Raw genomic sequence first — 26,634 nt, forward strand, 5'->3', positions numbered from 1 at the left:
AATACCTTTTGCGCAAAAATAAATTTACAGGAGCCCAAAAACAAAATTACGTATTTTGACAAATACTATATGCGACACTGTTGCATGTGAAAATTGCAACATCCTAAAATTTGATATTTTTAGCTTTGTGCTTATCGTAGACAGTCAAATTAACATTCGTTTGAAAGATATGATTCAGAGCTACAAATTACAATAGGTACAAATACCTTTTGCGCAAAAATAAATTTACGGGAGCCCAAAAACAAAATTACGTATTTTGACAAATACTATATGCGACACTGTTGCATGTGAAAATTGCAACATCCTAAAATTTGATATTTTTAGCTTTGTGCTTATCGTAGACAGTCAAATTTACATTCGTTTGAAAGATATGATTCAGAGCTACAAATTACAATAGGTACAAATACCTTTTGCGCAAAAATAAATTTACAGGAGCCCAAAAACAAAATTACGTATTTTGACAAATACTATATGCGACACTGTTGCATGTGAAAATTGCAACATCCTAAAATTTGATATTTTTAGCTTTGTGCTTATCGTAGACAGTCAAATTTACATTCGTTTGAAAGATATGATTCAGAGCTACAAATTACAATAGGTACAAATACCTTTTGCGCAAAAATAAATTTACAGGAGCCCAAAAACAAAATTACGTATTTTGACAAATACTATATGCGACACTGTTGCATGTGAAAATTGCAACATCCTAAAATTTGATATTTTTAGCTTTGTGCTTATCGTAGACAGTCAAATTTACATTCGTTTGAAAGATATGATTCAGAGCTACAAATTACAATAGGTACAAATACCTTTTGCGCAAAAATAAATTTACAGGAGCCCAAAAACAAAATTACGTATTTTGACAAATACTATATGCGACAAATACTATATGCGACACTGTTGCATGTGAAAATTGCAACATCCTAAAATTTGATATTTTTAGCTTTGTGCTTATCGTAGACAGTCAAATTTACATTCGTTTGAAAGATATGATTCAGAGCTACAAATTACAATAGGTACAAATACCTTTTGCGCAAAAATAAATTTACAGGAGCCCAAAAACAAAATTACGTATTTTGACAAATACTATATGCGACACTGTTGCATGTGAAAATTGCAACATCCTAAAATTTGATATTTTTAGCTTTGTGCTTATCGTAGACAGTCAAATTTACATTCGTTTGAAAGATATGATTCAGAGCTACAAATTACAATAGGTACAAATACCTTTTGCGCAAAAATAAATTTACAGGAGCCCAAAAACAAAATTACGTATTTTGACAAATACTATATGCGACACTGTTGCATGTGAAAATTGCAACATCCTAAAATTTGATATTTTTAGCTTTGTGCTTATCGTAGACAGTCAAATTAACATTCGTTTGAAAGATATGATTCAGAGCTACAAATTACAATAGGTACAAATACCTTTTGCGCAAAAATAAATTTACAGTATAGTATTTGTCAAAATACGTAAATACGTTTGTTTAAATTTATTTTGACAAATACTATATGCGACACTGTTGCATGTGAAAATTGCAACATCCTAAAATTTGATATTTTTAGCTTTGTGCTTATCGTAGACAGTCAAATTAACATTCGTTTGAAAGATATGATTCAGAGCTACAAATTACAATAGGTACAAATACCTTTTGCGCAAAAATAAATTTACAGGAGCCCAAAAACAAAATTACGTATTTTGACAAATACTATATGCGACACTGTTGCATGTGAAAATTGCAACATCCTAAAATTTGATATTTTTAGCTTTGTGCATATCGTAGACAGTCAAATTTACATTCGTTTGAAAGATATGATTCAGAGCTACAAATTACAATAGGTACAAATACCTTTTGCGCAAAAATAAATTTACGGGAGCCCAAAAACAAAATTACGTATTTTGACAAATACTATATGCGACACTGTTGCATGTGAAAATTGCAACATCCTAAAATTTGATATTTTTAGCTTTGTGCATATCGTAGACAGTCAAATTTACATTCGTTTGAAAGATATGATTCAGAGCTACAAATTACAATAGGTCCAAATACCTTTTGCGCAAAAATAAATTTACGGGAGCCTAAAAACAAAATTACGTATTTTTTACGTAGTTTTTTTCGAATTTTTTTTTTCGCATAAAATTTTTCAGGATAGTTCGATTTTATGCATTCAACCGCCATTTTCTTGCATTTTTGACACTCATTGAGAAAAAATTTACGGAGGCTGTATCTCTTAAGACAACGAAGAATAATTCGAACATTTAAGTCAATCTAAAAGAAGAAAAATTTCGTAACTTTTGACTAATTTAAAGCTTAAAGAATCAGCAAAACTCATACAAAAAATGCATTTTTACAAATATGGCAAAGAAAATGACACCTTAGGTTTATTTCATATCAAATAAAGTGTTAAAAAAGTTTAAAAATAATACTTATATCTCTTATAAACGACAAGTTTTGTGCTCACACATCATCTTATTCCCTATTTTTTTTTGTGAATTTATATCAAGAGGCACATCTTACATTGAATTTTTGTAACTTTCGAGTACTTTTTAATTAACAATTGTCTGATTTTCCTTATTTTCTTCGGTAATTGCATCCAGACTCAGGATTTCCGACAAATGTAGTTCCTTCAAATCCTTGCGTTCAGTGACATTATCATCCAATTTCATGGGAGTTGACTCCATGATAATTACCGAAGAGTCGTTCAAGGTTTCGTCAGCCTAAAAAAAATTAAAAAATAATTATTTGTTTTCAACAAATGAAATTTTGAGCTCTTACCTCTGAAACAATTGAACTATCCAAGTCACTTGCGGTATTATCGAGCATAAATTTACGGATAATTCGATGATGGGGCGATGTAACTGCCAAATCGCGCACAATCCGATACTCTTTTCGTGCTGGCGTTTGTCCCGTTGGTTGGTACGATTTAATCTCGTTGCGTCGGAAGTGTTCAGCATCATCGGAAACACGGAGAAGTTTTGTTTTTGTCTCGCTTTCGTGCGTTTGAATACCTTTTCGCAGGCAATTCATCAAACTAGCTGAATTTGCCGTTACTGCTGTCACGCAATTGTTACATTTTTGCACCAAATCCTTCGATGAAGTCAGTTTTTCATCCGTATTCTTCGAGACTTTCGTATCCAGTTCCGTGATTTCACGCGTTTGCGAATGCCATAACGCAGAAATGTCTTCAAAGGCAGTCGAAACTTTCTTGTCGAGCGTCGTTAAGGAACATTTTGCATCAGATACGTGTTCAGCGGTGCAATTTTGCATCTTATCAAGCGAATTTTTGTTTGTTTCGTGCACCTCAGTAGCTTGTTGCGACAATTCTTCGTTGAATTTCGTCTCTTTTGCGATAAACGTTTGATATGCAGTGCCATGAGATGTCAAATCGTTTGTCCAACTTTGCATTTTCGCGTCAACGAGTTTTCTGTTCTCCTCTAAGTGAGCTGCGCCCGTTTTGAAATCAGCAACATTCGTTTTTGCTTGACTGAGCATCGTGTTCATCGTGGCAACGAATTGTCCGAAGGTTGATTGGAGTGTTTCGAGTTCCTTTTCTTGCTTGGCAACGACTTCTGTGGTCTTTTTGTATTCGGCATCGAATTTTTCGCGGGATTCACGCATGAAAGTTGTCATGGCGGATTTTAAGGATTCTGTGAAATTGTTCACAAGTACGTCTTTCTCATGGATGACCTTTAAAAAGTCATTTTGCTTTGCTTCCCATGCTTTTTGTTGCTTTTCAAAGTTTTGCGAGCACTTTTGCGTAAGAGAAGTCACTTCATGTAGATGTTTTTCGTGCTTTTCTTGAATCTCGTGAACGAGAGCGAGAATTTCCTTCTTGTTGAATGTCGTTTTGTCATCGATTTGTTTCAGGTTGAACGTTAACAGGGTTTGTCGATCGGAAAATCCATCGGAAATTGCTTTGTTTATCGCTTCTAGTTGTTGTCCCAAATCTTTGCTCAAACTTCCGTGCGTTTTCGATGCCGTATCTATCTCCGATTGGATGAATTTTGATTGTTTGCAGTATTTTTCGCTGAAATCAGCGAGTGATGCGTTCATGGTTGACAAATTTTCCTGTAATTTTTGCGTAAATTTGTCACAAGAACTCGTAATTTCGCTTTCAACTTGCTTGCGACGTTCAATTGTGTCGTGTAAGCCTTCGGTATCGGCACTTGCGAGTTCACACGTTTCAATTAAATCGCGTGCTTGTTGCGTCAACGTCTCTTCCGTCTTCATATGCTGCGATAAAATTACTTTTTTCTCGTTATAACGACGTTTTGTCTTTGACAAAGTCTTTTTCGTGTGATGCAAATCCGTTTCAGTGTTCGCTAATTTAACTTCCGTGTTCTGAAGCTCCTTTGTACGTTCAATCAAATTATAACTGACTTCATTAAAAAGCTTCGTTTTGCTCGCCAACTCGTCTTTGAGTGCTTTTATCATCAAATGTTTGTCATTTAGCTCCTTGTTTGACGTCTCAATCTTGTACATCATGTCGTCGTAAGATTCTTGCGCAAGGAAAATTCCATTTTTGTCACGAGCTGCCATCAAATCGCGCTTCAATTTGTCAATTTCTTCCGTGTATTCCTTCAAAACTGCCTTTTTCGTCAATCGTTGATTGATTTCCGGCTTATTTTGAATATTCTTTGCCCTATGAGCGTAATCCAAAGTACTCAACGTTTCTTCCAAATCTTTGTGCCCGGGAGAAATTGTCGCGATAATGGAAGTTTTTGTTCGTCCTCCCAACGATTCTTGCAAAAGTCGCGTCAATTTCGACTCGCGATACGGAATATGGGGCGTACGTTCGACAAGCGCTGTAATAACTCTGCCCAACGTTAAGAGACTTTGATTGATGTTAACTGTTTCACGTACTCGAATTCCTCGTTCATTGCCTGCTTTGGAGATATTTTCACTTCCAGCTAAATCAACAAGATTCAATTTTCCAATTTTCAACATTTCTTCGCCGTTTATGTCGACTTCCTTGATATGCACGAGAATGGAAAAGACAGTGTGAGAACGAGAAGATTGCGCATTCATCAACGTTGATGCGGTTCGACGACGTTCTTGACCTTTTGCAAGTAATTTGTAGACATCATCTTTGCTGTGCACGGGAATTTCTTCCAAACCTTGCACGATAACGGATCCTTTTTTCGTGCTATCATCAAAAATTCGGATTTTTACAGTGTCATCCGTAGAGAGCAAGTCACAAAGTTCTTCGTTATAGAGTTCCAAGTACGAGACACGCATCGAGAACTCACATTCTGTCATTCGGAGTTCGTCAAATAGATGACTTAAGGCACGCGGGATGATTCCAATGACGCTGTCCTATTAAAAAAAATGTTTTTAGAGTTGAAAAAATTGAAATTTTTAAAAAATTTTCTTACATCTTCCCATGAGAGACTCAATTCGGGCGATTCTTCGCCAACCATCGTGTGAGTTTTGCCCGTTCCCGTTTGTCCATATGCAAAAACTGTACAATTGTATCCCGAAAGGACTTCATCGATCAAAGGAGCAACTACTGTGGCATAAACTTCATGCTAAAAAAAAACAAAAAAAATTCAAGATTCATTTTTTTCTCAGAATTCCAATCTTACCTGTTTGCTGTCAGGTCCAAAAGCGCGATCAAAAGAGAATTTTTTCTGCGTTTTCGCATCAAGCAACACTCGGGCAATGACTTCCTTGTGATTCGGGACTTCGACAACTTCTTGCGATCGGATGCCCCGCTCCCGAGAATTCATTGGGCGTAGACGAACATAAACTTGGATGTTTTGATTGGCATTTCCCGCCTTCAGCTGCTTACTATTCTGAGCACTCGCATTCATCTCGACAATTTAACGCAATTTTCAACGATAATAACACGGATTTTAATGCTTAAATTAATTATTTTTTCGGATGCGATGAACACTTGTTTTGCTGCTAATTTGCAATTGAGGAGTTCCGAAATGAGCAACGTTTTTTAACGGTTTTTTTGTTGAATCGCAGCATGTTAATTCAATTTCCGGTTTGTCAGGGGTACTGTATCACAGCGACGTATAAACTCCGCCGTGTATTCTGTGATCGCCGGATAACAGTACTTGCAGAAAATTGAGACGAATGAAAGTGATAATTGAAGCACAGATGGCGCTGGCGTCTTTATCAATTGCATTCGTCTCAATCGGTGCCGGAAATGGAAAAATCGGTGCACTTCCGGTCGAGAGTAGCGCCTTCTGGTGTGCTCTTACGCCTGTAACCAAAACAACAAAAAAAGGCAGTAAAGCAGTAAAAAAGCAGTGTTTCTGCGCGAATTAGAATGACTTAAGTGTAAATTTTAAGTGAATTGAGTGTAAAGTGCATGAGACAAGGGTTCAAGATGTCGACGAGATCGCAGATAACGAAAGATTTGAACGGTAAAGCCTTTTTCGAGGAAAAATCCTGCACTTCGGAAACACCTTTTGCCTGGATTTTGCCTATTATCTTATCTCCGCGAGTGATTGGGAGTGTTTCGCAATGCGATGTGCACTCGAGCGTATCGAAAATGACGAATTTTCTGTGAATTGTACTCAGAATTGATGTTACAATTGAAGGTCAAATCGCATTACAACACCGAAAATTGGGCGATCGATAATCTCTCATCTCCTCACTTGCTGTGTTTACATAAACGTACGTTGCTAATTATCCTTTTTTCTTGCGTTTTGCAGAAAGCATCAAATCTGTGCTGGGTCGACACACGAAAATCCTCGTCAAGTACATGGTAAAATTGGAATACAAGACTGATAAGACGGAAAATCGGGTGTTGGTAAGTAAAAAATCTCTCCGAATAAATCACTGCCGGGAATCCCATTGCGTATGTGTACGATGCGCTGTATGGGGTGATTCATACGAGACATTTTGACGATTTTTTCTCGTTTCAGGTTTTTACTCCCGTTCGTGTTTACCTGTTAACAGCAAAAGTTCCGACGCGCATCGATCAACATTTCCATTATCTCGACATCCAGGGCGTCGAGAGTAAAGTTTCGACGCGTTTCAGCATCCAAACTACCGAAAAAACGTACAATTTTTGCTCGATTGGCGATGCGGGGAACTTTGCGTCGAGTGCCGACGTCATTTTGACGGATTTGTCTTCCTCCATCAAGCAAATCTTCCCAACTGTGCCGCTGAATTACATCATCAAGAAGATCGTGATCGAGCCATGCGAGCGAATTAGCATCTTTTCAGACGAATTACGCACGACAGACCCGAAAACTGTGGGTCCTTGCGGGGGATTTAGCCAACAATATGCGTGTTTGTGCGATTATCATGGCGTGCCATACCGAGAGGAAGTTGCATGGGACATTGACACCATTTACCTCTCACACGACAACAAAATCTTGAATTTGAAGGATTTTGATCATTTGGAATCAAAGTAATTTTTTTTTAAATTTCGAAAAAAAAAACAAAAAATTTAATTTTTTTCATGAATTTCAGAGATCTCATGGCAATCGTTTCCGTGTTGGAATATAATACATTTTTCCGCGGCTTGAAAATCAAACAAACAAAAGTTTCCAGCGAGACATTGGATCGAATTTTGCATGTTCTGAAACGTTCAATGTGGCTCGAGGAATTGCATTTGGAAGCGTTGGGCCTCAAATCCGACTTTATCCATAAATTAGCATTGTCTGTGATGTCAAATAAAAATTCTGCACTGCGAACCATCGATTTAAGTCACAACCCCATCGAAGATAAAGGTAAGAAATTTATAAATTTTTTGTCTTATAAATCGAAAAGTGAATCAATTGCCCGTTGAGAAGAAAAATCGGTAAAGTTCAAAAGAAAAATTTAATTAAAAAAAGAGGGCAATCGACCAACTCGACACGATTTCTCAACTAAAAAATAAAAAAAAAACGTTAACACTTAATTAATTTAACGCCTACACGACGAAATCAGGTGCTACATCGTTTAGTGTACTTTTTGGAAGAATTAAACAAGGTTTGGTCTCAATTAAGATTAATTAGAACAGAGTCATGAATGTCACTTGTTTCTTTCAATAGAGTGACCAAATACTCAAAATTTAAAAAAAAAATATTTTTTTTCAAAATTATCGAAAATTTCAAAGAAATTCAAGAAAAATAGAAAAAAAATTAAAACAAACTTAAAAAATTTTTTTAAATAAAAAAAAATGTAAATTTAATTTTTTTTTAATTTTTTTAAATTTTGAACATTTAAAAAAAAAATAAAAAAAAATCAAATTTTTCACCAATTGTTAAATTTTATTTTTTTTTTCAATTTTTTTTATTTGGAAAATTTAAAAAAAAAAAAAAATTAAAATTTCATTTTTTTTAAAAATTATGAAATTTTTATGCTTGAATTGATTCGAAGAAATTTTTAAAAAATATTTTTTAACTCGTTTCGAAGAAATTTGGATCCGTTATTGGTCACTCTAATTCTCATCACGTTTCATTAAATTACTTTAAATTGGACAAGAAAGCAACGAATGAATGCATGAGTCATTTTAGGTGTTTCCATTCAAAATTTCATTACACACAACTTCATTCATGCATATCGTTATTGTTTCCGGAAATTCTTTAGAAACATATTTTTTTTACGTTTTCAATTGACTTTTTTGACATTTGTATGCGAAATTTAACCTTTTTGAATTGTTTTAGGCGCTGTACATTTGACCGGATCAACAGCTCGCATCTCCAAAGGCTTGTGTAAATTAGCTTTATCGCATTGCGGTATCACATCGAAGGGCGTAAATCAAATCGCACAGTCACTGACACAAAATCAAAGCATTGCAAATTCCCTTACGCATCTCGATTTGAGCGGAAATAGCTTGAAAGATGACATTAATGTAAGAAAATTTGTTAAAATTTTGAAATTTTTTTTATAATAATTTTTTCTTTTTTTAGAATTTGTATAATTTTCTCGCACAACCGAACGTTTTGGAAGAATTGGATATCTCGAGTACAGATACGGCGTTGGAAAGTGTAAGTTTTTCATCAAAATTTATCTCAAAAGTTGAAAAATTAATAAAAAATTTAATTTTTTAGTTCTTTGGAGCACTTTTACGCGGATGTTCGACTCATTTGTGCCATCTGAATGTCTCGCACAACTATTTCAGCACAAAAAAAGGAAAAGAAATCCCACCATCGTTCAAGCAATTCTTCACGAGTACGCTTTGTTTGAAGCATTTGAACATTTCGCATTGTAAATTGCCGTTAGAAGCTCTCAAGTAAGATTTTTTTTCTGAAAAAAATTTTTTTTTTTATTAATTTTTTTTAAATTTTTAGACACTTACTCCTCGGTCTCGCATGTAACGAATCAACAATTGGCCTACATTTGAATTTAAGTTGTAATAATTTGGGTCCTGTTGGCGCTCATGTACTTGAATCCTGTATTCATGGCGTTCGGGTGTTGCAAAGTTTGGATATTAGTGAAAATAGTAAGTTTTTAACTTAAAATTTAAAAAAAAAAAAAAATTTTATAATTTTTTGTGTTTTAGATTTGGATGCTGAACTCGCAACTGTCATAACTGCCATCGGGAAGAACCCGTCAATTCGTTGTCTTCGTATGAACAAGAGCTTCCTCGGAATGAAACCAAAGTATTATTCTGTCGTGATGGATGCACTCGTGAATTTAGTGCAAAAAGACGATATTCCGTTGCAAGAATTGGTTTTGAGTGAAAATAAACTCAAAAATGACTTGCATAACTTCATTAACGCCCTCGGCAGTAATCAAACTCTTCAAATACTCGACATAAGTGGCAATTTTATGGGCGACATTGGCGCTCGGTTACTCGCCAAAGCCCTTCAGATCAACAATAAGCTCAAAACAATCTACATGGATCGCAATAACGTCTCGTTACAGGGATATGCAGACATTGTTTATGCATTAGAGAACAATTATTCCATGCGCCATATCCCTTTCCCCTTGTTTGACATCGCTCCAACGCTGAAAAATCATCCGGAACGAACAGATGCCGTCATGCGAAAAATGCAGGAATATTTGCGACGTAATTCGATGGGTATCAAACGTTCCAATGGTCAAGGTTTCCGTTTGCAACATGGATTTTTGCTTTCTTCGACACATCAATTGATCGATAAACTCGTTTCTGAAACAAATGATTCCATTTCGCTCAAACAAAACGAATCGTCGACAGGAATTCAAAGATTGTTGGAAGATGCGGAGAATTGTAAACAACTTTTACCTCGTTTACAAGAAGCTGTTCGTGCTGAAACTCATCCAATCGAGATGAAAATGAATTTATTGACGCAAGAATTGGGTCAATGCATCAAAATTTATCTGGATGAGACGTTGGAAACGATGATTCGCACAGGAGTTGAACAATGCCCGAAAACTTTGGGAAATCCAACGACAATTGCAGAACTACGAACGAGTTGTAATGATCGTTTGAACATTTCCGACGAATTTTTACAAGCTTGTGTCATTCAAACAGCTGGAAGTGAAATTATTAACAAAGTCAAGTAAGAATTTTTTCAATTTTTCTCAATTTTCAACTTATAAAAATCATTTTTTAGCGAAATTGAGCAAAATATGGCATCAACAATTGCTGATCGGGCAACTGACGAAGTACTTGAAGCTCTGACAAGATATAAGCGTGGTTTGGGAATCCCCGAGAACGATAGTCCTTATGACGATACGCTCGTTTCTGACATTGTAAGAAGTCAATCGAGTCATGTAAGTATATTAAAAAAATTTTTACGACTTTTCATTACTAACAACCAACAAAAATCACATGCACTCACCTTCATGACACGCAAAAAGGATGCATTTAGTATTAATTCAATGAAAATCCGGGCAGCACAACTGCCTATCATTAATTTGGGTTCGCCAACGGTAAGGATATTACTCACACATTTTGATTATTTTCACTTCCGCCTTCATTTTCACTTCAATTTTTTCTAACAATCACTTTTTCATCCATTCGCCTTCACACATCTCGGGATTCACGCATTTAGCAATTGGAGTATTTGAATCTGGTAAGAAATCATCATTTTCTGCTTTAAAAAAATTTTTTGAACAAATTTTAATGAAAATTTTCGATTTTTAGGCAACTCCGCAATTACGTAACAAGGCTCGTCCCGCATCGCGGAAGATTCGCCCGCAATCTGTTGTCGGAATTGGCGTTACTAATCTCAGTATCGATCATATTCCGCGAATGTTGGAGAATTTCCGTCGCGATTCGAAGGATTCTCAGGAAGAAAATTGCGATTCGATCACGGAATTGCCAAGTACGTCGCAACAGTTGCAGCATTTGGTGAAAAATCGCCCGAAAAAGGCGAAAACTCGAGCTCCAACGCGCCCTTTCCTTGCGGAAAATGCAACACAAAGCATCGGAGAAGGTTTGGAAGCGTTCTTTAGACCTGGATCGACAACGCCGAGCACTTTGACGCCTGTTATGTCTCCAACTTCCGAAGAATGTACGTTCCCGAGCATCGATAGCCCGACGTTGAGTGCGATGAGTCGTGATGAAAACGGGCATTTGAGTAACGTAACTTCCGGCGAAACAACTCCCATAATGGATGAGAGAAAAGGTACAGTTTGTCCGTGGTTTAAATTTCTTCGGAATTTTTTCAATAAACTTGTTCATTAATGCGTTTTATTGCTTTTTCCTTTAATTTTGTACAGGATGGACAACGCGTTCTCGTTCGACAGACAATATCGAAAAATCGCCCGCAATTGATCGAAAATCTCCTCGTCTAGTCAAATTAGAAACAGTTGATGGCCCGCATTCGTTCATAAGTTTGGATCATCGAGCAGCTTCGAAAATTTCACCAAATGAAGATGCTCTGAGCGAATTAAATCATAAAATAAACAACAACGGGATCTGTAAAACACCTTCTCGCCCTCGTCCTTGGAGCGTTGTCGGAAATGAGTCAAAAGATACGACAACGGGAAATGATTCGAGTCATCACACAACGCCCGACGAGCTTGATAACGGTAAAAAACGACATTCTTTGTGGAATTTCTTCCGTTTTCGCAATAAATCGTTGAGAAAATGAATTTTTAATACAATTTCCGTTTCTTACCTTTTTTCATTAACAGACGTTGACGTCGTTCCTTTTGTCGGAAACACTCCAGGTAGCTCAATTGTTGGCATCTCACCCGGTTTGGCGCTTTCGGGAGGAGGAAGCGTTGTTGGTTTAGGCACTCCAGGTAAGAATTTTTCAATAATTTTTGATTTTTTTATTAAATTTTATTTTTTTTAGGAACAGCTTTTGAAAAACGCTCCGTGCGCGATATGGCAGCAAATTTCCAAAAATTAGATACTGATACAGTTTCGTAAACGAACAAATTTTAGAGAGAAATAGCACTCGAAGGATATTTGAAAAGGAAAAAAATCGAATTTATTCAGTGTCAATGTGTATTTAGTCGTAATGAACAGTAAAATTAACTCAAAACGGAAAACGAAAGTGAAAATTAGAAAAGTACAGTGCACGAAAGATAAAAATTAGTAATTACCAAAAAAAAAGTTACTTTCCCCCTGCAATTCTCACGGAATTGAACGAAACAACACAATCATGAATTAATAACATTTAAAATTTAATCAATTAACAATTCAATCTAACATAATATTTAATGAAAATCAAAAAAAAAAAAATATTTTAACATATTCTTCAAATAATCAAAAAAAACTGAATAATTCTTCTGAATTAATAACAAAGTATTAATCGAAACATTACATGCCATACATAAATTTAAATATGTAGATGACAAAAAAAAATATTTAAAAAGAAAAACTGCCATTTCTTAACAAAAAAAAGTTAAATGTTCTTGACGATTTCGACTCAAATGTTTAAAAAAATGTAGTTTTTAGCAAACATTCCCCAAATTTGTCTGCCAATTTTTCGTGAAACCAAAAAAACGTATTTTTATATCAATTTTAATAAAAAAGTGAATGTTTTTTGTAATTCAAACGAACAAAATTTTTTGATGATTTTTTCTTCGGATGTAAGTTTTTGATTAGCGAATTATTTTTTTTTATATTTTTATGTTTATAATAAATCTTTCGAAATTTGTATAAAAATATATATTTACATATATAATAATTAATTAATAGGGTATTTAGATAACAATAAAAATAATATTTTACGTAAAAAAAATTTACATTTTAATGGAAAACAAATATTAAATAATTAAATGAAAGATGATGAAGCATTTAAATTTACAATAATAGAACAACAGTATGATAATAAAATTAATAAAATAATAAAATTTTAAAAAGTTATGATATAAAAAAATTGTCTTTTACACAGTTTTGTTTTGAAAACTAAATCAAGAGAAAAACTAAATCACAAAACTGTGTTTAAATCACAAAACTGTGTCATTTTTGTCAAATCTTGCTCCAAATGGATAAAAATTTGTCAGAGGGCTCTAATTTATCATTTTTAATCATTTTATAACTTTAAACTGCCAAAAAATTGAAACTGAAAAAAAAATTTTCCTTTGACATAGTTTTGTTTTGAAAACTAAATCAAGAGAAAAACTAAATCACAAAACTGTGTCAAAAACTGTGTCAAAGCAATTTTTGTCAAATCTTGCTCCAAATGGATAAAAATTTGTCAGAGGGCTCTAATTTATCATTTTTAATCATTTTATAACTCAAAACTGCCAAAAAATTTAAACTGAAAAAAAAATTTTCCTTTGACATAGTTTTGTTTTGAAAACTAAATCAAGAGAAAAACTAAATCACAAAACTGTGTCAAAAACTGTGTCAAAGCAATTTTTGTCAAATCTTGCTTCAAATGGATAAAAATTTGTCAGAGGGCTCTAATTTATCATTTTTTATCATTTTATAACTTTAATATGCCAAAAAATTGAAACTGAAAAAAAAATTTTCCTTTGACATAGTTTTGTTTTGAAAACTAAATCAAGAGAAAAACTAAATCACAAAACTGTGTCAAAAACTGTGTCAAAGCAATTTTTGTCAAATCTTGCTCCAAATGGATAAAAATTTGTCAGAAGGGCTCTAATTTATCATTTTTAATCATTTTATAACTCAAAACTGCCAAAAAATTGAAACTGAAAAAAAATTTTTCCTTTGACATAGTTTTGTTTTGAAAACTAAATCAAGAGAAAAACTAAATCACAAAACTGTGTCAAAAACTGTGTCAAAGCAATTTTTGTCAAATCTTGCTCCAAATGGATAAAAATTTGTCAGAGGGCTCTAATTTATCATTTTTAATCATTTTATAACTCAAAACTGCCAAAAAATTGAAACTGAAAAAAAATTTTTCCTTTGACATAGTTTTGTTTTGAAAACTAAATCAAGAGAAAAACTAAATCACAAAACTGTGTCAAAGCAATTTTTTCAAATCTTGCTCAGAATGGATAAAAATTTGTTGGAGGGCTTTAATTTATCATTTTTAATCATTTTATAACTCAAAACTGCAAAAAAATTGAAACTGTCAATTTTTTTTATATTTTTTTAATATTTATTTTTATTTATATAATATAATATTTAATATATATGTAGTATATATAAATATATATGTTTAACATATCATATATGTTTAATATTTATCATATATGTTAAACGTATATTTTAAATTTATTTTGAGACGAATGAAAATGATAATACACAAAAATTTGCATCTCGCTAATTCAAAAAACAAAAGGGACGCCTAACAAACACCGAAAAATCGTAAATTTTCATCAAATTTCCTTATTATTATAAGAAATTTCTTACTTTTTTGTGTCTCAACGATCTCCTGAGCAACAATGTCTGTTCGCACATACGGAGATAAGCCCGTAAGCTTCCAACTCGAGGAAGGAGGAGAATATTATTATGTCGGTTCTGAGGTTTGTATCATTTTTTCATCGATTTTTTCCTTTTTTCTAACAAAAATCCTTTTCAGGTTGGAAATTACATGCGTCTCTTCCGAGGGCTTTTATATAAACGTTATCCTGGCATGACTCGAATCACGCTTTCGAACGAGCAACGCAAAAAACTAATTGACTCCGGCATTTCGAGTCATATGCTTGCCAGTTCTGTGTCGTTGTTGAAAGCGAATGAAGTTGAAGATATCATCGCTGGAAATGACGAAAAGTATAAAGCTGTTGCAGTTCATACAAGTGAACCAACAATTCAACGCGAAAGTAAATCAAAGAAACAACCTCCATGGGCGCCTACAATGCCAAATTCGAGTCATCATTTGGATGCGGTGCCTCAACCGACAGCGATTAACAGAAATCGTGTTTATCAGAAGAAAATTCGAACGTTCCCCATGTGCTTCGATGACACTGATCCAACGATAAATTTGGAAAATGCAAGTCAACAGGAAGTTTTGGTGCCAATTCGATTGGATATGGAGCTCGAAGGTCAAAAATTACGCGATACTTTCACTTGGAACAAAAACGAATGCATGATTTCGCCCGAGCAATTTGCTGAAGTGTTGTGTGATGACTTAGATTTGAACCCGTTGACATTCATACCGGCAATTGCAGCAGCAATTCGTCAACAAGTCGAAGCTTTTCCATCGGAAAATCTCTTAGAAGACAGTTGCGATCAACGAGTCATCATAAAATTGAACATTCATGTCGGCAATACATCGTTGGTCGATCAAATCGAATGGGATATGAGCGAAAAAGACAACAATCCCGAAGAATTTGCCGTTAAATTGTGTGCTGAACTCGGATTAGGCGGAGAATTCGTAACAGCAATTGCATATTCGATTCGAGGACAATTGTCGTGGCATCAACGCACCTACGCCTTCAGTGAGGCTCCATTATCGACAGTTGACGTACCATTCCGTGTCATTAGCGATTCATGGGCTCCGTTCTTGGAGACATTAACTGATGCCGAAATGGAGAAGAAAATCCGCGATCAAGATCGTAATACGCGACGAATGCGTCGTTTGGCTAATACCACGCCTGGATGGTAAAAAAATCCTAATTTTAAGCGAATTTCATAAGTTAAGCTCAATAAAACGTGACAAATTCAATTTTTCACGGATTTATTATTAGTAGGCAATATAAGTAGAGGTAAAAACTCCTTTCTAATGTCTTCTTAAAAAAAAATAAGCAAAAATTAGCTAATTGAACATTGAACTTAACAACCTTAATTCTAAAAAAAAAATTTTTTTTTCACTGATAGAAGCAGGAATTCAAAGTATATCGACGAGCCCTTCCAAGTTTCCGTCATCGTCGTTGAATGACTCGGCTTGATTGTTAAAAGAGGTTGGCACGGGAGCGTAACCATCTGGAATAGAGCTTTGATCGGGATCGCCGAAAGTAAATCTGAAAAGAAAATTATGGAAATTCGTTTAAAAAATATTTTTTTTACTCACTCTTGAGCTTTAACGAGCGTCATGAAGAACAAAATGACACATAATGTTAAAGCAATTGCGAAAAATGACTTCATTTTTAAGAATTTTTCAATTTTTTGAAGTTATTAGAACAAATTTGAATTGAAAACTGAGCTCGAACCTTCGCTAAAACCCATTTTATAAACAAAATTTCCGAAAATTAGTCAAATATTTACACAAGCACGTCGAAAAAACATCAGGAGAAAAAAGTTGATGGTTCCAAATGACTGCCCGTATTCGACCTTCCCACATTTGTGCTGATTCAAGGTACTTTTTACGTGAATGAAAGTGCGATAATTGATACTTACTGTTGTTATGCTAATATGGCACCATCGTTATGGTTATCGACAACGCGCGAACTTTCGCCGTTCATGTGATTTCCTTGCATGTAAATGTCATCTTCGTCGTCGTCAACTTCCTCGTCGTCATCAATGTCTTCGCGATCTTGCACATATTCCAATTGCTGAGCCTTTTCCCGTAATTCAAACACTTTTGTGATTCCCTCTTTGAAGCAGAGGAAGTTGTAGTCGATTATTCCTGAAAAAAATTAAATTTTTGAATCTCAAAATAAATTTTTAGCTCTAAAAAAAATTTTGAAAATTTGTAAATAATTTTTTCGATTTTCAAATAAACTTTTCAAATATGAAAATTAAATTTTTGAATCTCAAAATGAATTTTTAGTTTTAAAAAAATTTTTGAAAATTTAAAAAAAAATTTTTCAAATTATAAAAATTAAATTTTTGAATGTCAAAATTAATTTTTAGCTCTAAAAAAATTTTTGAAAATTTGAAAAAAAAAAATTTTTTCTCAAAAAAATTTTTTGAATCTCAGAATGAATTTTTCAGTACTAAAAATTTTTTTTTTCGATAAAAAATTAAATTTTTGAATCTCAAAATGAATTTTTAAAAAATAAAAAAAAATCTTTTCAAATTATAAAAATTAATTTTTAATTCAAATAATGAATTTACGTTCAAAATTTTATAAAAAATTGCTCAAATTTTTACCTTGTCGACAGAAATTATCCTCTCTGAGAATCGAAACTAACGCGAGAAACTTGTTAACTTCCCGCAAATACAGCACTGTGTTGTTGTTCAACTTAATCAAACTCGAACTTTGCGAATCGAAGGCCATCTCGTTGCCTCCCTTCAGCCCATAGATGCACGACAAGTCGATGATCACGTCTATCATATCGCAACACAACTCGTACGTTTGCATATCAACAGGCGACGAATCTGTGGCAATGTAAATTTTCGACACGACATCAAACAAAAAAGCCTTTTCGATGCCCGAATTTGTCACCAAAATATTCAACAAATTTTCCAACGTTGGCAACTGATCGATTAACTTTTGCACGACTTTCGAGAATGCCTCAAAGATCGAATGATCATAAATGGAAGTCAGATGAAAACTGAGATGAATTTGATCGAGTCCCTGATCCGCCAGATCATCCGTTGCCCGTTGATGGATGTCCCGTTGCGATTCCATCTTGAAATCATCACTCACGCCATCGACTTTGTGAATGAAAACTTCAAATTTTATCCGTGGATTTACTTTGTAGGCTTTGGTAACTGTTTGATTTAGCTTCGCAAGTGCCTCGATGTAGTCATCTTGGGCATCAATGACGAAAACGAGGGCATTACAACCGCCAAAAATGACTTCCGAATCAAAAGTTGGATCGAAAAAGTCAATTTGACCCGGAAAATCCCAAATTTGGAAGCGCACGAACGACGAATTGTTGATGGAATCTTTGACAATTTTGTTTGTCGACTCGAGAAACAGCGTCTCATTCGGCGACATTTTGTGAAAAACGACCTTCTGTATCGAACTTTTGCCAGAACGCCTGTGTGTGATAAGAAAAAAGTGAAAGTGATAACGAAATATCATCAAAAACGCACACATACCTCAATCCCATTAAAAGTATTCTCGGTTTATTATCGCAAACCTTTTCAAACTCCGAGTTTTCAAAGTTTCCCCCATATCCGAAATCCTTCGGGAATGAACCCACGTCGCTCTCCGCGTACATTCCCTTATTTCCCGACATTTCGTTGTGCTTTTAAGACCCGTAAATGATTTTTTTCTATAAATTTCCTGAACTTTTACGATTTCTTCACTCGCAATGATACAATCTTGTTTTGGTCTGTCAAAAACAGCTGACTGTGTGACGCACATTTTATTGTTTACTCGCGATTTCAGCTATTTTTGGCTTGAAAAATGATTGTTCGACGATTTTTGTTTCAAATTACGCGAAATTCGGAGGTTTTGAAAAGCCTTCCGATCGTCAGAGCTTACAACACGAGCGAAAATCGCCAAAAAGAGGAAGAAAATTTGTTCGAATCAACTTTAGAGAATCCCCAAAGAGCATCAAAAGAAAGCCCGCATGAGAAATTAATCAGAGTAGCAATTGTTGGAGTACCAAATGCAGGAAAAAGTACCCTAATAAACACTTTAGCTGAACATCGAGTAAGATTTTTGACCAAATTTCGAAAAAAAATTCATCAAAAATATTTTTTTTGTTTTAGATTTGTCCCGTTTCAAGCAAAGTTCACACAACGAGAAACTTTTCACGAGCAATATGCGTAAAAGACAACACACAAATTGTATTTTTCGACACGCCAGGCTTAGTTAAGGAACGTGAGATTAAAAAACATCATTTGGAAAAGTCTTTTGTCAGCGCCTATCGTCATTCAATCCAAAATGCGGATTTAATTGCTGTTTTGCACGACGTTTCAAATCGTTTTACACGTGATACTTTGGATAAAAGTGTTTTGGAAGCTCTTCATCAATACCCCAAAGTACCGAGTATCTTAATTTTGAACAAAATTGACTGTTTGAAGTCGAAACGCATCTTACTGAGCCTCGTTGGAAAGTTAACAAAAGGATATCTCAATGGCGAACCCTTCGGAGATAAATTCGAAAAGAAATCTCGACGCAAAAAGAGTGCAATTCAAATTTTAGACGAATTAAAGAGACAAGAAATGCCAAAAAAGGACGAAGAACAAACAGCAGAAAATCCAGATGTGGAAAATCCTCGCCAAAAAGAAACCGGATGGGATAAATTTCAACAAGTTTTCATGGTTTCCGCTCTAAATGGCGACGGCGTACCAAAATTAACGGATTTCTTGTGTTCCGAGGCGAAGAACAAACCATGGTTATTTGATGCTGACACATATACAGATCGTACCCCCGAAGAGCTCATTGTGCAAAGTGTTCGTGCTAAATTATTAGATTTCCTTCCGCAAGAAATTCCGTATTCATTGTCGTGCGCCATGGAATTTTACACTGTCGAAAAAGGACAAATTTTTGCCTCTGTCTTGATTACTTGTCCAAATAAGCGAATCGAAAAGTTGGTTTGCGGCAATGGAAATGGAAAACTAAGACAAATAACGGAAATGATCACTTCAGACTTAATTGAGACTTTTGAAGCGCCATTTTCGTTAACGATCAGTACAAAGAGTAAAAGCAAAGATTAATTTTTTTTTTTAGGTGACAAAATTGTAATAAAAATTTTTTTTTTCAGTAAAAATCCATAGAAAATGTTTAGTAACGATAATGATCAGGCTTGAAGGGTCCTTCTTGCGGAACACTCAAGTAGTCTGACTGAGCTTTTGTCAATTTTGTCAATTTGACGCCCAATTTCTCCAAATGCAACAAAGCGACTTCCTCGTCGAGCTTCTTTGGCAACATGTAAACACCCACGGGATATTCCTTGCTCTTGGTCCAGAGCTCGATTTGGGCGAGAACTTGATTCGTGAAGCTGTTTGACATGACGAAGCTTGGATGCCCATGAGCACATCCCAAATTTACGAGACGTCCTTCGGCAAGTAAGATGATGTGACGTCCATTGGCGAGCAAATAACGATCGACTTGCGGTTTGATGTTGACCTTTTCTTTGGCGTTCTTTTCCAACCACGAAACATCGAGTTCGCAATCGAAATGCCCAATGTTGCAAACGATCGAGTCGTCTTTCATGTTCAAAAAATGTTCGCCTTGAATGATGTCTTTGCATCCCGTGGTTGTAACGAAAATATTTCCTTCTTTGCTGCATTCATCCATCGTTGTGACTTCATAACCTTCCATGGCGGCTTGTAATGCATTGATGGGATCGATTTCCGTGACAATTACACGTCCTCCGAAGCCACGAAGAGCCTTTGCGCATCCCTTTCCGACATCGCCGTATCCAGCGACGACGCAAACTTTGCCTGCGATCATGACGTCAGTTGCACGTTTGATGCCATCAACGAGAGATTCACGACATCCATACAAATTATCGAATTTGCTCTTTGTTACAGAGTCATTTACGTTAATTGCCGGGGTGCCAAGACGTCCTTCCTTGAACATCTTGTACAAATTATGAACTCCCGTTGTAGTTTCTTCACTGATACCCTTGATGCCCTTGATGTATTGCGGATATTTTTCGTGAACTAAATTCGTTAAATCGCCGCCGTCATCCAAAATCATGTTCAACGGTTGACCATCCTTGAAAACGAGCGTTTGTTCAATGCACCAAAGATACTCTTCGTCAGTTTCGCCTTTCCATGCGTAAACAGGGACTCCCGTAGCAGCAATTGCCGCCGCAGCATGATCTTGTGTACTGAAGATGTTACAACTGCTCCATTGGACCTTCGAAAAAAATTAGAAAAAAAAAAATTTAAAGATAAGTTATCAAATTAAAACTTACGGAAATACAGAAAAACAAAGTGTCATAATGGCAAAAGGTCAAACAATTACGCAAACACCCGAAAAATTACGCATTGCGATAAGAAAACGTACCTCAGCACCCAACTCAGTCAAGGTTTCGATCAAGACAGCAGTTTGAACCGTCATGTGCAAGCAACCGGCAATTCGAGCTCCTTTCAAGATCTTTTGAGGTCCGTATTTTTCACGACACGCCATCAATCCGGGCATCTCATTTTCGGCAATGATGATTGCTTTGCGTCCCGCTTCGGCGAGAGAGATGTCAGCTGAAAAAATTAAAAAAATTTTTATTAAAAGTTGTTGCTAATGCCTTTCTTTGTAGGTTAGAGAAGATTTTTTTTGTAAATATTTGAAGAAATTTTTCAATGATTGAATTAATTTTTTTTACGCACCGACTTTGTAAGCAGGCTTCGACATGTTTAGCGGAGTGTTGCGTCTTGAATGCGTGAAAAACTGAAAATATTTGAAGAATTCGACGGGAGCACGATGAAACCAACCGAGCACCTTGTGAAGTGAATTGAAAGAGAATGTCAGATTTTTGACGTTTTACAAAGAGATTACGTTTCATTGTGTACTTCTCATTTTGTGACAATTTAGTTCATTTTTGATCATTTTTCTTATTTTTGAATTTTTAAAATTTCTTAATTTTTTTATATACTTGAACTTCCCAAATTTTTTAATTTTTATTATAAACTGAATGACTTTAAAAAATTTTTTTAAAATTAAAATTATTTAATTTTTTTTAAATTTTTATTTTATTTTTTTTTCAATCAAGACTTTCAAAATTTTGATTTATTATTTCAAAATTTAAAAAAAATTCAAAAATTTATTTTTTTTTAAAGTTTAAAACTTTTTAATTAAATTTTAATTTTTAATATAATATTCTTGAATTTCCCAAAATTTTTCATTTTTAATTTTTAAACTGAATTATTTTTAATTTAAAATTTTAAGCTTTATTTTTTTTTTCATTTAATTTTTTTTTATAAAATTTCAAATTTTTTTAATTTTTAAGATTTTTTTTTTAATTTTAAATTTTAAAAAATTTTTCAAAATTTATTTTTTTTTTCAAAAAAAATTTTTTTTTTCTTTTTTGTGTCAATTTTTTTTTTTTTTTTTTTTTTTTTCATAAATTTATTAACGAAAAAAAATTATATGGACAATGTTGAAAAGAAAAACAATTTTTGCCTTTTTAATAATTTTTTTTATTGAATTTTTATTTTATTTTTCTAATCATATTACAGTTTATGTATAATATATATAATAAAGTGATAGATCTACATAATATTATATAATTTTGTAATAATAAATTTTTAATATAATAATTAGAGATAGCAAAAATTCCAACTCAATTTGCTCTACAATCTTTTGTTCTCATGGTTTTTACAAAAAAAAAAATTAAAAAAAAATATTTTTCGAAAAATTTTTAAAAAGCATTGAAACATGAATTTTTTTAGAACAGAAATTTTTAACAAAGGAAAAAATTAAAAAAAAAATGTTGAATATTATTTTACATATTTACTGAAGGAATGTCATCTTAATTAGGCGAATTTTGATTAAGTATTTTTTTTCGTAAACTGGATTGAAAATTTTTGCATCATTTTTCCGATTTTTTTCCCGAAAAAAGTTGTTGATGAGATGTAAGTAAAAAATAATGTTTTTTTTTTGTTGTTCAGTAATTTTTATGTCTGTTACAATAATAAAGAAGATCTCTCTGTGGTAGATCGTAATGTCGATTCAAAAATTGCTTCGTGCTATGTTGCATTTTTTGTAGCTTACATAGGCCCTGAAATGATAAAAAAATGAATTTTTGAATTTTTTATAAGAAAATTTTCAAAAAATTACCTTCTATAATGGAGACTTTTAAGACAGCGTAATAGACCATTCTCGCTAGCAGAAGAGCAGCAATCAAAAACAAGACAACATAGAGGAAATACATGCCAACATGGGACTGTGAAAGAGAAAAATTATGTGAAAGTTGAATTTTTAAGGCTTCGTACAGTCAACTTTCGCATGAAATCTTACCGCAGCATATCCTAATGTGAAGTATGTGACACCAAATCCAACCAATAAGAAAATAACACCAAACAAAAAGTAAAGTCTAATTCGGAGACGTGCAAAATCAGGACCCACAGACGAAACTTTGCGACAATGGGGACATCTTGCTAACGAATTCGTTAACGTATTGAACTAAAAATTAAAATTTTTTGTTAAAAAATGTCAAAAATCATGAAAAATTTTAAATTTCTTACCACAAAAGTGTCATGACAATGACCACAAGTAATACGACACATGCCGGGCATCGTAACAGGCGGCGTAACGGGCGATGGAGCAAGATTTATGATCCGCTTGCAATTGGGTCGAGGGCATGCAACGCGTTGAGATGAGCTTTTACAGATTAAAAGACAATTGCAAGGGCAACGAACGTACTTTTTACCCGGAGGCGCATTACGAATTGGCTAAAAAAGGTAAAAAAAATCATAAAATTTCTTTTAAAAAATTGATAAAAAATCAAAAATTACCGTCGCTTCATTACATTGTAGACACTTCACAACGTGTTGATCACGTTTCCATGAAATATCAATCATCGCTTGGCAAACGCGGCATGTAACAACGGGCCCCCCGCCTTGTACATCTTGTTGATATGGCGGCGGAAGTTCATCAGGACCTACTTGAGAGGCTGTTGTTTGTGTTTCTTCTGCCGCTCCTAAATCATCTCCGCCTCGATTTGGGAAGAGCGGTTGTCGTTCTGTATCTTCCATCGTTTTTTTTATGTTTTATATCACACTAAATCTGAAAAACATGAAAAAATTAATTTTAATAGAAGTTTCATACAACGATGAGTCATCAATAGTAAATGCCCTTATAAAAACAAGATTTTTTATGACAATTGATAAGAATTGTAGACTAAAACGAGTCATTGCAAGTCTTGAATTCCTCAAGAAATATCAATTAATTGTCTTGAATTTCAATGAAATTTCGAGAAATATTGAATCAATACAAAAACTGACCTTTCCTATGTACTACGGGTGCATTGATATGCAAATTAATAAAGAAAAAATCAGTTTTCTTATCATTTTTTACCGAATCTCGTGTCAAATGCCTATCAAAAATCTTTCAAAACATCCTCTCTCATGAGATTCATGTAGAAAATGATAAAAAATTTGCATAATTTGAGTCGTTTAGCCAATGAGAGGCAATAAAATTTAGCAAATGATTGATTTTCGTGTGCATAAGTGCAACGTAATTGAAAATTCTTCTTCTGAAACTTCATTTTTATTATTTTTTTCTTTCATTTCAATCGAAAATAATTTTTTTCTCAAAAAAAATCAAGGCTGAAACACGAATTTGATGCATTTTTGGAGTTTCTTTGTTTACAATTTGTCTAAAATAGAAAATGTCGGCACAAATTGCAAACTGCGACATTCTATTTTCACTAATTACCTGCCCAATTTCAGTTTGGCGTTCCTGTGAGCATCCGTCTTTGGTGCGGGACGTCTCCAAGAAGACTCTAAAAGCACTTTTGCGTGGAAAAGTGTCGAATAAAAGGCAGAAATTACGTGAAAATACGTTTCCTTTTGCAATAACAAACTTTTTTGACGCAGTGTTTCCACTTTTGTGGGGAGTGACAGTTCTCTTGTCAAAGAGAAAAAAATTTGTAAACAAAGCAAAGGCAGAAAAATGTAATAAAAATTGGAAAAAACGATTAAAAAAGCCAAAAATATCGACGAAAATAATTTTATGAGCAACGCTTTAGGGCGTTTCGAAGCAAAAGTTTCCTGAATCATGCAAAATAGTGAGCCAAGGGAGTTTTCGGTTGTCGAGATGAATAAGTAAGTGTCCTTCCCAGTTTTTTTCTCGATGATTTTTTTCATTTTCACACCTTTTTTGTAGCTCAAGTAGCGTTTTGCACAAAATAGCGAACCTTTATGCGGAACAGTTGATGTCGGATTTGATCATAAAGGTTGGAAATAACACGTATCCCGCTCATCGAGTCATTTTGTGTGCAAGTAGCGAAGTGTTTCAAGTCATGTTGATGAATCCCGAATGGAATGAATGGAGCAAAACGGTTATTGAGTTGAAAGAGGATCCTGTGTGTTATCCCGTCTTCCCCAGTTTCCTCGAGTACTTGTACAAAGGCAAAATAAATGTGTCGCTCGACACTTGTCTCCCCATTTTATCGCTCGCTGACAAATACAACATCAAGGATTTGGTTCAGCTGTGTCTGGATTACATGTTTAAGCACATCGCAGCCGCAGCGAAACACGGTTGCTTCATTTCGTGGCTCAGTTATGGATGGTGTCAACCTTTTCATCGCGATCTCGCCGAAGAATTACAACGTTTCCTCAAATGGAACTTGAAAATAGTCGCTGACTCCAAAGATTTCCTCGATCTCGACATCAACATTCTCATTATGTTGCTTCAGCAGAACGATCTTGTCATCGAAAGTGAATTTCTGCTCTTTGAATATGTGCAAAAATGGGTGTTGGCACGTCAAGAACAAATTTTCACGGAATATTCGCTCGCTGATGAGGAAAAACGACGTGAAGTTGCTTACATTACGGAAACCGTGATGAAACACATTCGTTTTCCGATGATGTCGCCCGCCGAAGTTTCGCACATTTTACAAGAAGAACCCGTTGCCAAACAAAATCCGAAACTTTTCATGGAATTCGTTACGCATGCCATGAGTTTCCATGCCGGATTCGATTCAAGCAAATCCCATTCGGCAAATGACTTGAAATACACTCCGCGTCTCTACACAAGCGATCAATTCTGCGTGAGCATCGTTGTTCCTGAATTCGAAAAAGTCGAAGATTACAAAAGCATCGCTTCCAACTTTTTCTCGCAAGTTTCGTTACAAGAATCGCAACAAACGGATCAAACCATCGCATGGGAAATTGATTTTTTTCCTCGTGGCGTGAGATTCAACGCTGCCAAACTCATCAATATCTACGCAACAGCCGATATTCCCGAAACGATCCTCAAAACGGTGCGTTGTCGAATCACATGTCGCGAAAAACTCACGGAAGACAAGAAATTCATGATTGGAGTTTTAATTACGGGCATTCAAGGAAGGATCCCGTATTGCAAGACAGTCTATGTGAGAGTTCAGTATTTTTCGCAGGAGGAAAATGTCTTGATTATCGACAATTTATTGCCATATGAAGAGCTCGAACTGAGTTCTGTCAACTTGAGCCCCTATCTGGTCAGCAACAATCGCGATACTCTCGATTTGTCAGTCATCATTATTCCGTTGAGTGATTTGTCGTGCAGCGTCGCTCCCAAATTCGAGATTGATTAACTAGAAATTACAAATTTGCACATGTTTATTAATAAAAATTGAACTAAAACTTTTAAAAATTGTCTTTTTTTAACTTTTACTTTGAAATTTTGACAATTTTTACAAAAATTCGTTTTTAACATTTTTTCCCTTCGTAAATTTTTTTCTCAATGTTGGTAAAAAACTCGACTTTCATAATAAATTTTTCAAAAATTTTGAGCAAATATACTTTGAAATTGAAAAAAAATTAAAATTTTATAAAAATTCAAAAAATTCTTTTTTTTTCATAAAAATTTTGGAAATTCTTACAAACACTCGCATTGATTTATTTCAGAATTTTCGTAAAAATTCACATTAAATTTTTAAATAATTTTGCAAA

The 26,634-nt window shown here is 34.3% G+C and overlaps 8 protein-coding genes across 11 annotated transcripts; 4 read left to right on the top strand and 4 right to left on the bottom strand.

Annotated features, from left to right (window-relative positions):
- Positions 1-2,364: 2,364 nt before the first annotated feature.
- Positions 2,365-5,898, bottom strand: LOC134830082 (kinesin-like protein Klp61F). The gene is made up of 4 exons (XM_063843447.1): positions 5,588-5,898; positions 5,378-5,530; positions 2,778-5,318; positions 2,365-2,719 (listed from the first exon to the last, which is right to left on the bottom strand). The coding sequence occupies exons 1-4, from the start codon at positions 5,813-5,815 to the stop codon at positions 2,549-2,551; spliced, it is 3,093 nt and encodes a 1,030-aa protein (XP_063699517.1). The 5' UTR covers positions 5,816-5,898; the 3' UTR covers positions 2,365-2,548.
- Positions 5,899-6,231: 333 nt separating this feature from the next.
- LOC134830010 (F-actin-uncapping protein LRRC16A) lies at positions 6,232-12,934 on the top strand. 4 transcript variants are annotated; one of them, XM_063843347.1, is made up of 17 exons: positions 6,232-6,379; positions 6,671-6,768; positions 6,884-7,374; positions 7,437-7,696; positions 7,896-7,937; positions 8,615-8,802; positions 8,861-8,938; positions 9,002-9,183; positions 9,242-9,393; positions 9,454-10,435; positions 10,490-10,649; positions 10,737-10,808; positions 10,931-10,951; positions 11,023-11,506; positions 11,601-11,912; positions 12,018-12,128; positions 12,182-12,934. In XM_063843347.1, exons 1-17 carry the CDS (start codon positions 6,325-6,327, stop codon positions 12,256-12,258), a joined length of 3,765 nt encoding a protein of 1,254 aa, XP_063699417.1. In that variant the 5' UTR covers positions 6,232-6,324; the 3' UTR covers positions 12,259-12,934. The 4 variants fall into 4 exon arrangements, with proteins under 4 accessions (XP_063699417.1, XP_063699419.1, XP_063699418.1 ...); XM_063843349.1 differs by lacking the exon at positions 10,737-10,808; XM_063843348.1 differs by lacking the exon at positions 7,896-7,937.
- A 1,656-nt stretch (positions 12,935-14,590) lies between these two features.
- Positions 14,591-15,916, top strand: LOC134830015 (SWI/SNF-related matrix-associated actin-dependent regulator of chromatin subfamily B member 1). Its single transcript, XM_063843356.1, has 2 exons — positions 14,591-14,774; positions 14,831-15,916. Exons 1-2 carry the CDS (start codon positions 14,694-14,696, stop codon positions 15,854-15,856), a joined length of 1,107 nt encoding a protein of 368 aa, XP_063699426.1. The 5' UTR covers positions 14,591-14,693; the 3' UTR covers positions 15,857-15,916.
- A 1-nt stretch (position 15,917) lies between these two features.
- Positions 15,918-18,406, bottom strand: LOC134830013 (ras-related GTP-binding protein C). The gene is made up of 4 exons (XM_063843354.1): positions 18,181-18,406; positions 17,284-18,119; positions 16,588-16,816; positions 15,918-16,211 (listed from the first exon to the last, which is right to left on the bottom strand). The coding sequence occupies exons 1-3, from the start codon at positions 18,318-18,320 to the stop codon at positions 16,593-16,595; spliced, it is 1,200 nt and encodes a 399-aa protein (XP_063699424.1). The 5' UTR covers positions 18,321-18,406; the 3' UTR covers positions 15,918-16,211; positions 16,588-16,592.
- A 15-nt stretch (positions 18,407-18,421) lies between these two features.
- On the top strand, positions 18,422-20,779 carry LOC134830014 (GTPase Era, mitochondrial). Its single transcript, XM_063843355.1, has 2 exons — positions 18,422-18,739; positions 18,799-20,779. Exons 1-2 carry the CDS (start codon positions 18,491-18,493, stop codon positions 19,747-19,749), a joined length of 1,200 nt encoding a protein of 399 aa, XP_063699425.1. The 5' UTR covers positions 18,422-18,490; the 3' UTR covers positions 19,750-20,779.
- Positions 19,746-21,511, bottom strand: LOC134830012 (adenosylhomocysteinase). The gene is made up of 3 exons (XM_063843351.1): positions 21,367-21,511; positions 21,050-21,240; positions 19,746-20,899 (listed from the first exon to the last, which is right to left on the bottom strand). Exons 1-3 carry the CDS (start codon positions 21,389-21,391, stop codon positions 19,817-19,819), a joined length of 1,299 nt encoding a protein of 432 aa, XP_063699421.1. The 5' UTR covers positions 21,392-21,511; the 3' UTR covers positions 19,746-19,816.
- A 726-nt stretch (positions 21,512-22,237) lies between these two features.
- Positions 22,238-24,576, bottom strand: LOC134830151 (type 1 phosphatidylinositol 4,5-bisphosphate 4-phosphatase). Its single transcript, XM_063843541.1, has 6 exons — positions 24,416-24,576; positions 23,494-23,764; positions 23,224-23,430; positions 22,997-23,161; positions 22,817-22,922; positions 22,238-22,757 (listed from the first exon to the last, which is right to left on the bottom strand). The coding sequence occupies exons 2-6, from the start codon at positions 23,731-23,733 to the stop codon at positions 22,747-22,749; spliced, it is 729 nt and encodes a 242-aa protein (XP_063699611.1). The 5' UTR covers positions 23,734-23,764; positions 24,416-24,576; the 3' UTR covers positions 22,238-22,746.
- Positions 24,577-24,622: 46 nt separating this feature from the next.
- On the top strand, positions 24,623-26,335 carry LOC134829745 (BTB/POZ domain-containing protein 17). Its single transcript, XM_063842983.1, has 2 exons — positions 24,623-24,804; positions 24,866-26,335. Exons 1-2 carry the CDS (start codon positions 24,758-24,760, stop codon positions 26,274-26,276), a joined length of 1,458 nt encoding a protein of 485 aa, XP_063699053.1. The 5' UTR covers positions 24,623-24,757; the 3' UTR covers positions 26,277-26,335.
- Positions 26,336-26,634: the final 299 nt, after the last annotated feature.

The sequence above is a fragment of the Culicoides brevitarsis genome, chromosome 2 (assembly GCF_036172545.1).
Source record: "Culicoides brevitarsis isolate CSIRO-B50_1 chromosome 2, AGI_CSIRO_Cbre_v1, whole genome shotgun sequence".
NCBI classification, from domain to species: Eukaryota; Metazoa; Arthropoda; class Insecta; order Diptera; family Ceratopogonidae; genus Culicoides; species Culicoides brevitarsis.

Excerpts from the sequence above, each read along its gene's own strand:
- LOC134830082 (XM_063843447.1), bottom strand. The coding sequence starts at position 5,815 with ATGAATGCGAGTGCTCAGAATAGTAAGCAGCTGAAGGCGGGAAATGCC. Across the intron at positions 5,531-5,587 it reads TTGGACCTGACAGCAAACAG|CATGAAGTTTATGCCACAGT; the intron begins GTAAGATTGGAA and ends GTTTTTTTTTAG. Across the intron at positions 5,319-5,377 it reads TGAGTCTCTCATGGGAAGAT|GACAGCGTCATTGGAATCAT; the intron begins GTAAGAAAATTT and ends TTTTTTTAATAG.
- LOC134830010 (XM_063843347.1), top strand. The coding sequence starts at position 6,325 with ATGAGACAAGGGTTCAAGATGTCGACGAGATCGCAGATAACGAAAGAT. Across the intron at positions 8,803-8,860 it reads GCTTGAAAGATGACATTAAT|AATTTGTATAATTTTCTCGC; the intron begins GTAAGAAAATTT and ends TTCTTTTTTTAG. Across the intron at positions 10,650-10,736 it reads TAAGAAGTCAATCGAGTCAT|GATGCATTTAGTATTAATTC; the intron begins GTAAGTATATTA and ends ACACGCAAAAAG.
- LOC134830015 (XM_063843356.1), top strand. The coding sequence starts at position 14,694 with ATGTCTGTTCGCACATACGGAGATAAGCCCGTAAGCTTCCAACTCGAG. Across the intron at positions 14,775-14,830 it reads ATTATTATGTCGGTTCTGAG|GTTGGAAATTACATGCGTCT; the intron begins GTTTGTATCATT and ends AATCCTTTTCAG.
- LOC134830013 (XM_063843354.1), bottom strand. The coding sequence starts at position 18,320 with ATGTCGGGAAATAAGGGAATGTACGCGGAGAGCGACGTGGGTTCATTC. Across the intron at positions 18,120-18,180 it reads ATACTTTTAATGGGATTGAG|GCGTTCTGGCAAAAGTTCGA; the intron begins GTATGTGTGCGT and ends TATCACACACAG. Across the intron at positions 16,817-17,283 it reads GGATAATTTCTGTCGACAAG|GAATAATCGACTACAACTTC; the intron begins GTAAAAATTTGA and ends AATTTTTTTCAG.
- LOC134830014 (XM_063843355.1), top strand. The coding sequence starts at position 18,491 with ATGATTGTTCGACGATTTTTGTTTCAAATTACGCGAAATTCGGAGGTT. Across the intron at positions 18,740-18,798 it reads ACACTTTAGCTGAACATCGA|ATTTGTCCCGTTTCAAGCAA; the intron begins GTAAGATTTTTG and ends TTTTTGTTTTAG.
- LOC134830012 (XM_063843351.1), bottom strand. The coding sequence starts at position 21,391 with ATGTCGAAGCCTGCTTACAAAGTCG. Across the intron at positions 21,241-21,366 it reads GAAGCCTGCTTACAAAGTCG|CTGACATCTCTCTCGCCGAA; the intron begins GTGCGTAAAAAA and ends TAATTTTTTCAG. Across the intron at positions 20,900-21,049 it reads TGACTGAGTTGGGTGCTGAG|GTCCAATGGAGCAGTTGTAA; the intron begins GTACGTTTTCTT and ends TTTTTTTCGAAG.
- LOC134830151 (XM_063843541.1), bottom strand. The coding sequence starts at position 23,733 with ATGGAAGATACAGAACGACAACCGCTCTTCCCAAATCGAGGCGGAGAT. Across the intron at positions 23,431-23,493 it reads TACAATGTAATGAAGCGACG|CCAATTCGTAATGCGCCTCC; the intron begins GTAATTTTTGAT and ends TACCTTTTTTAG. Across the intron at positions 22,923-22,996 it reads TCACATTAGGATATGCTGCG|TCCCATGTTGGCATGTATTT; the intron begins GTAAGATTTCAT and ends TCTCTTTCACAG.
- LOC134829745 (XM_063842983.1), top strand. The coding sequence starts at position 24,758 with ATGCAAAATAGTGAGCCAAGGGAGTTTTCGGTTGTCGAGATGAATAA. Across the intron at positions 24,805-24,865 it reads TCGGTTGTCGAGATGAATAA|CTCAAGTAGCGTTTTGCACA; the intron begins GTAAGTGTCCTT and ends CCTTTTTTGTAG.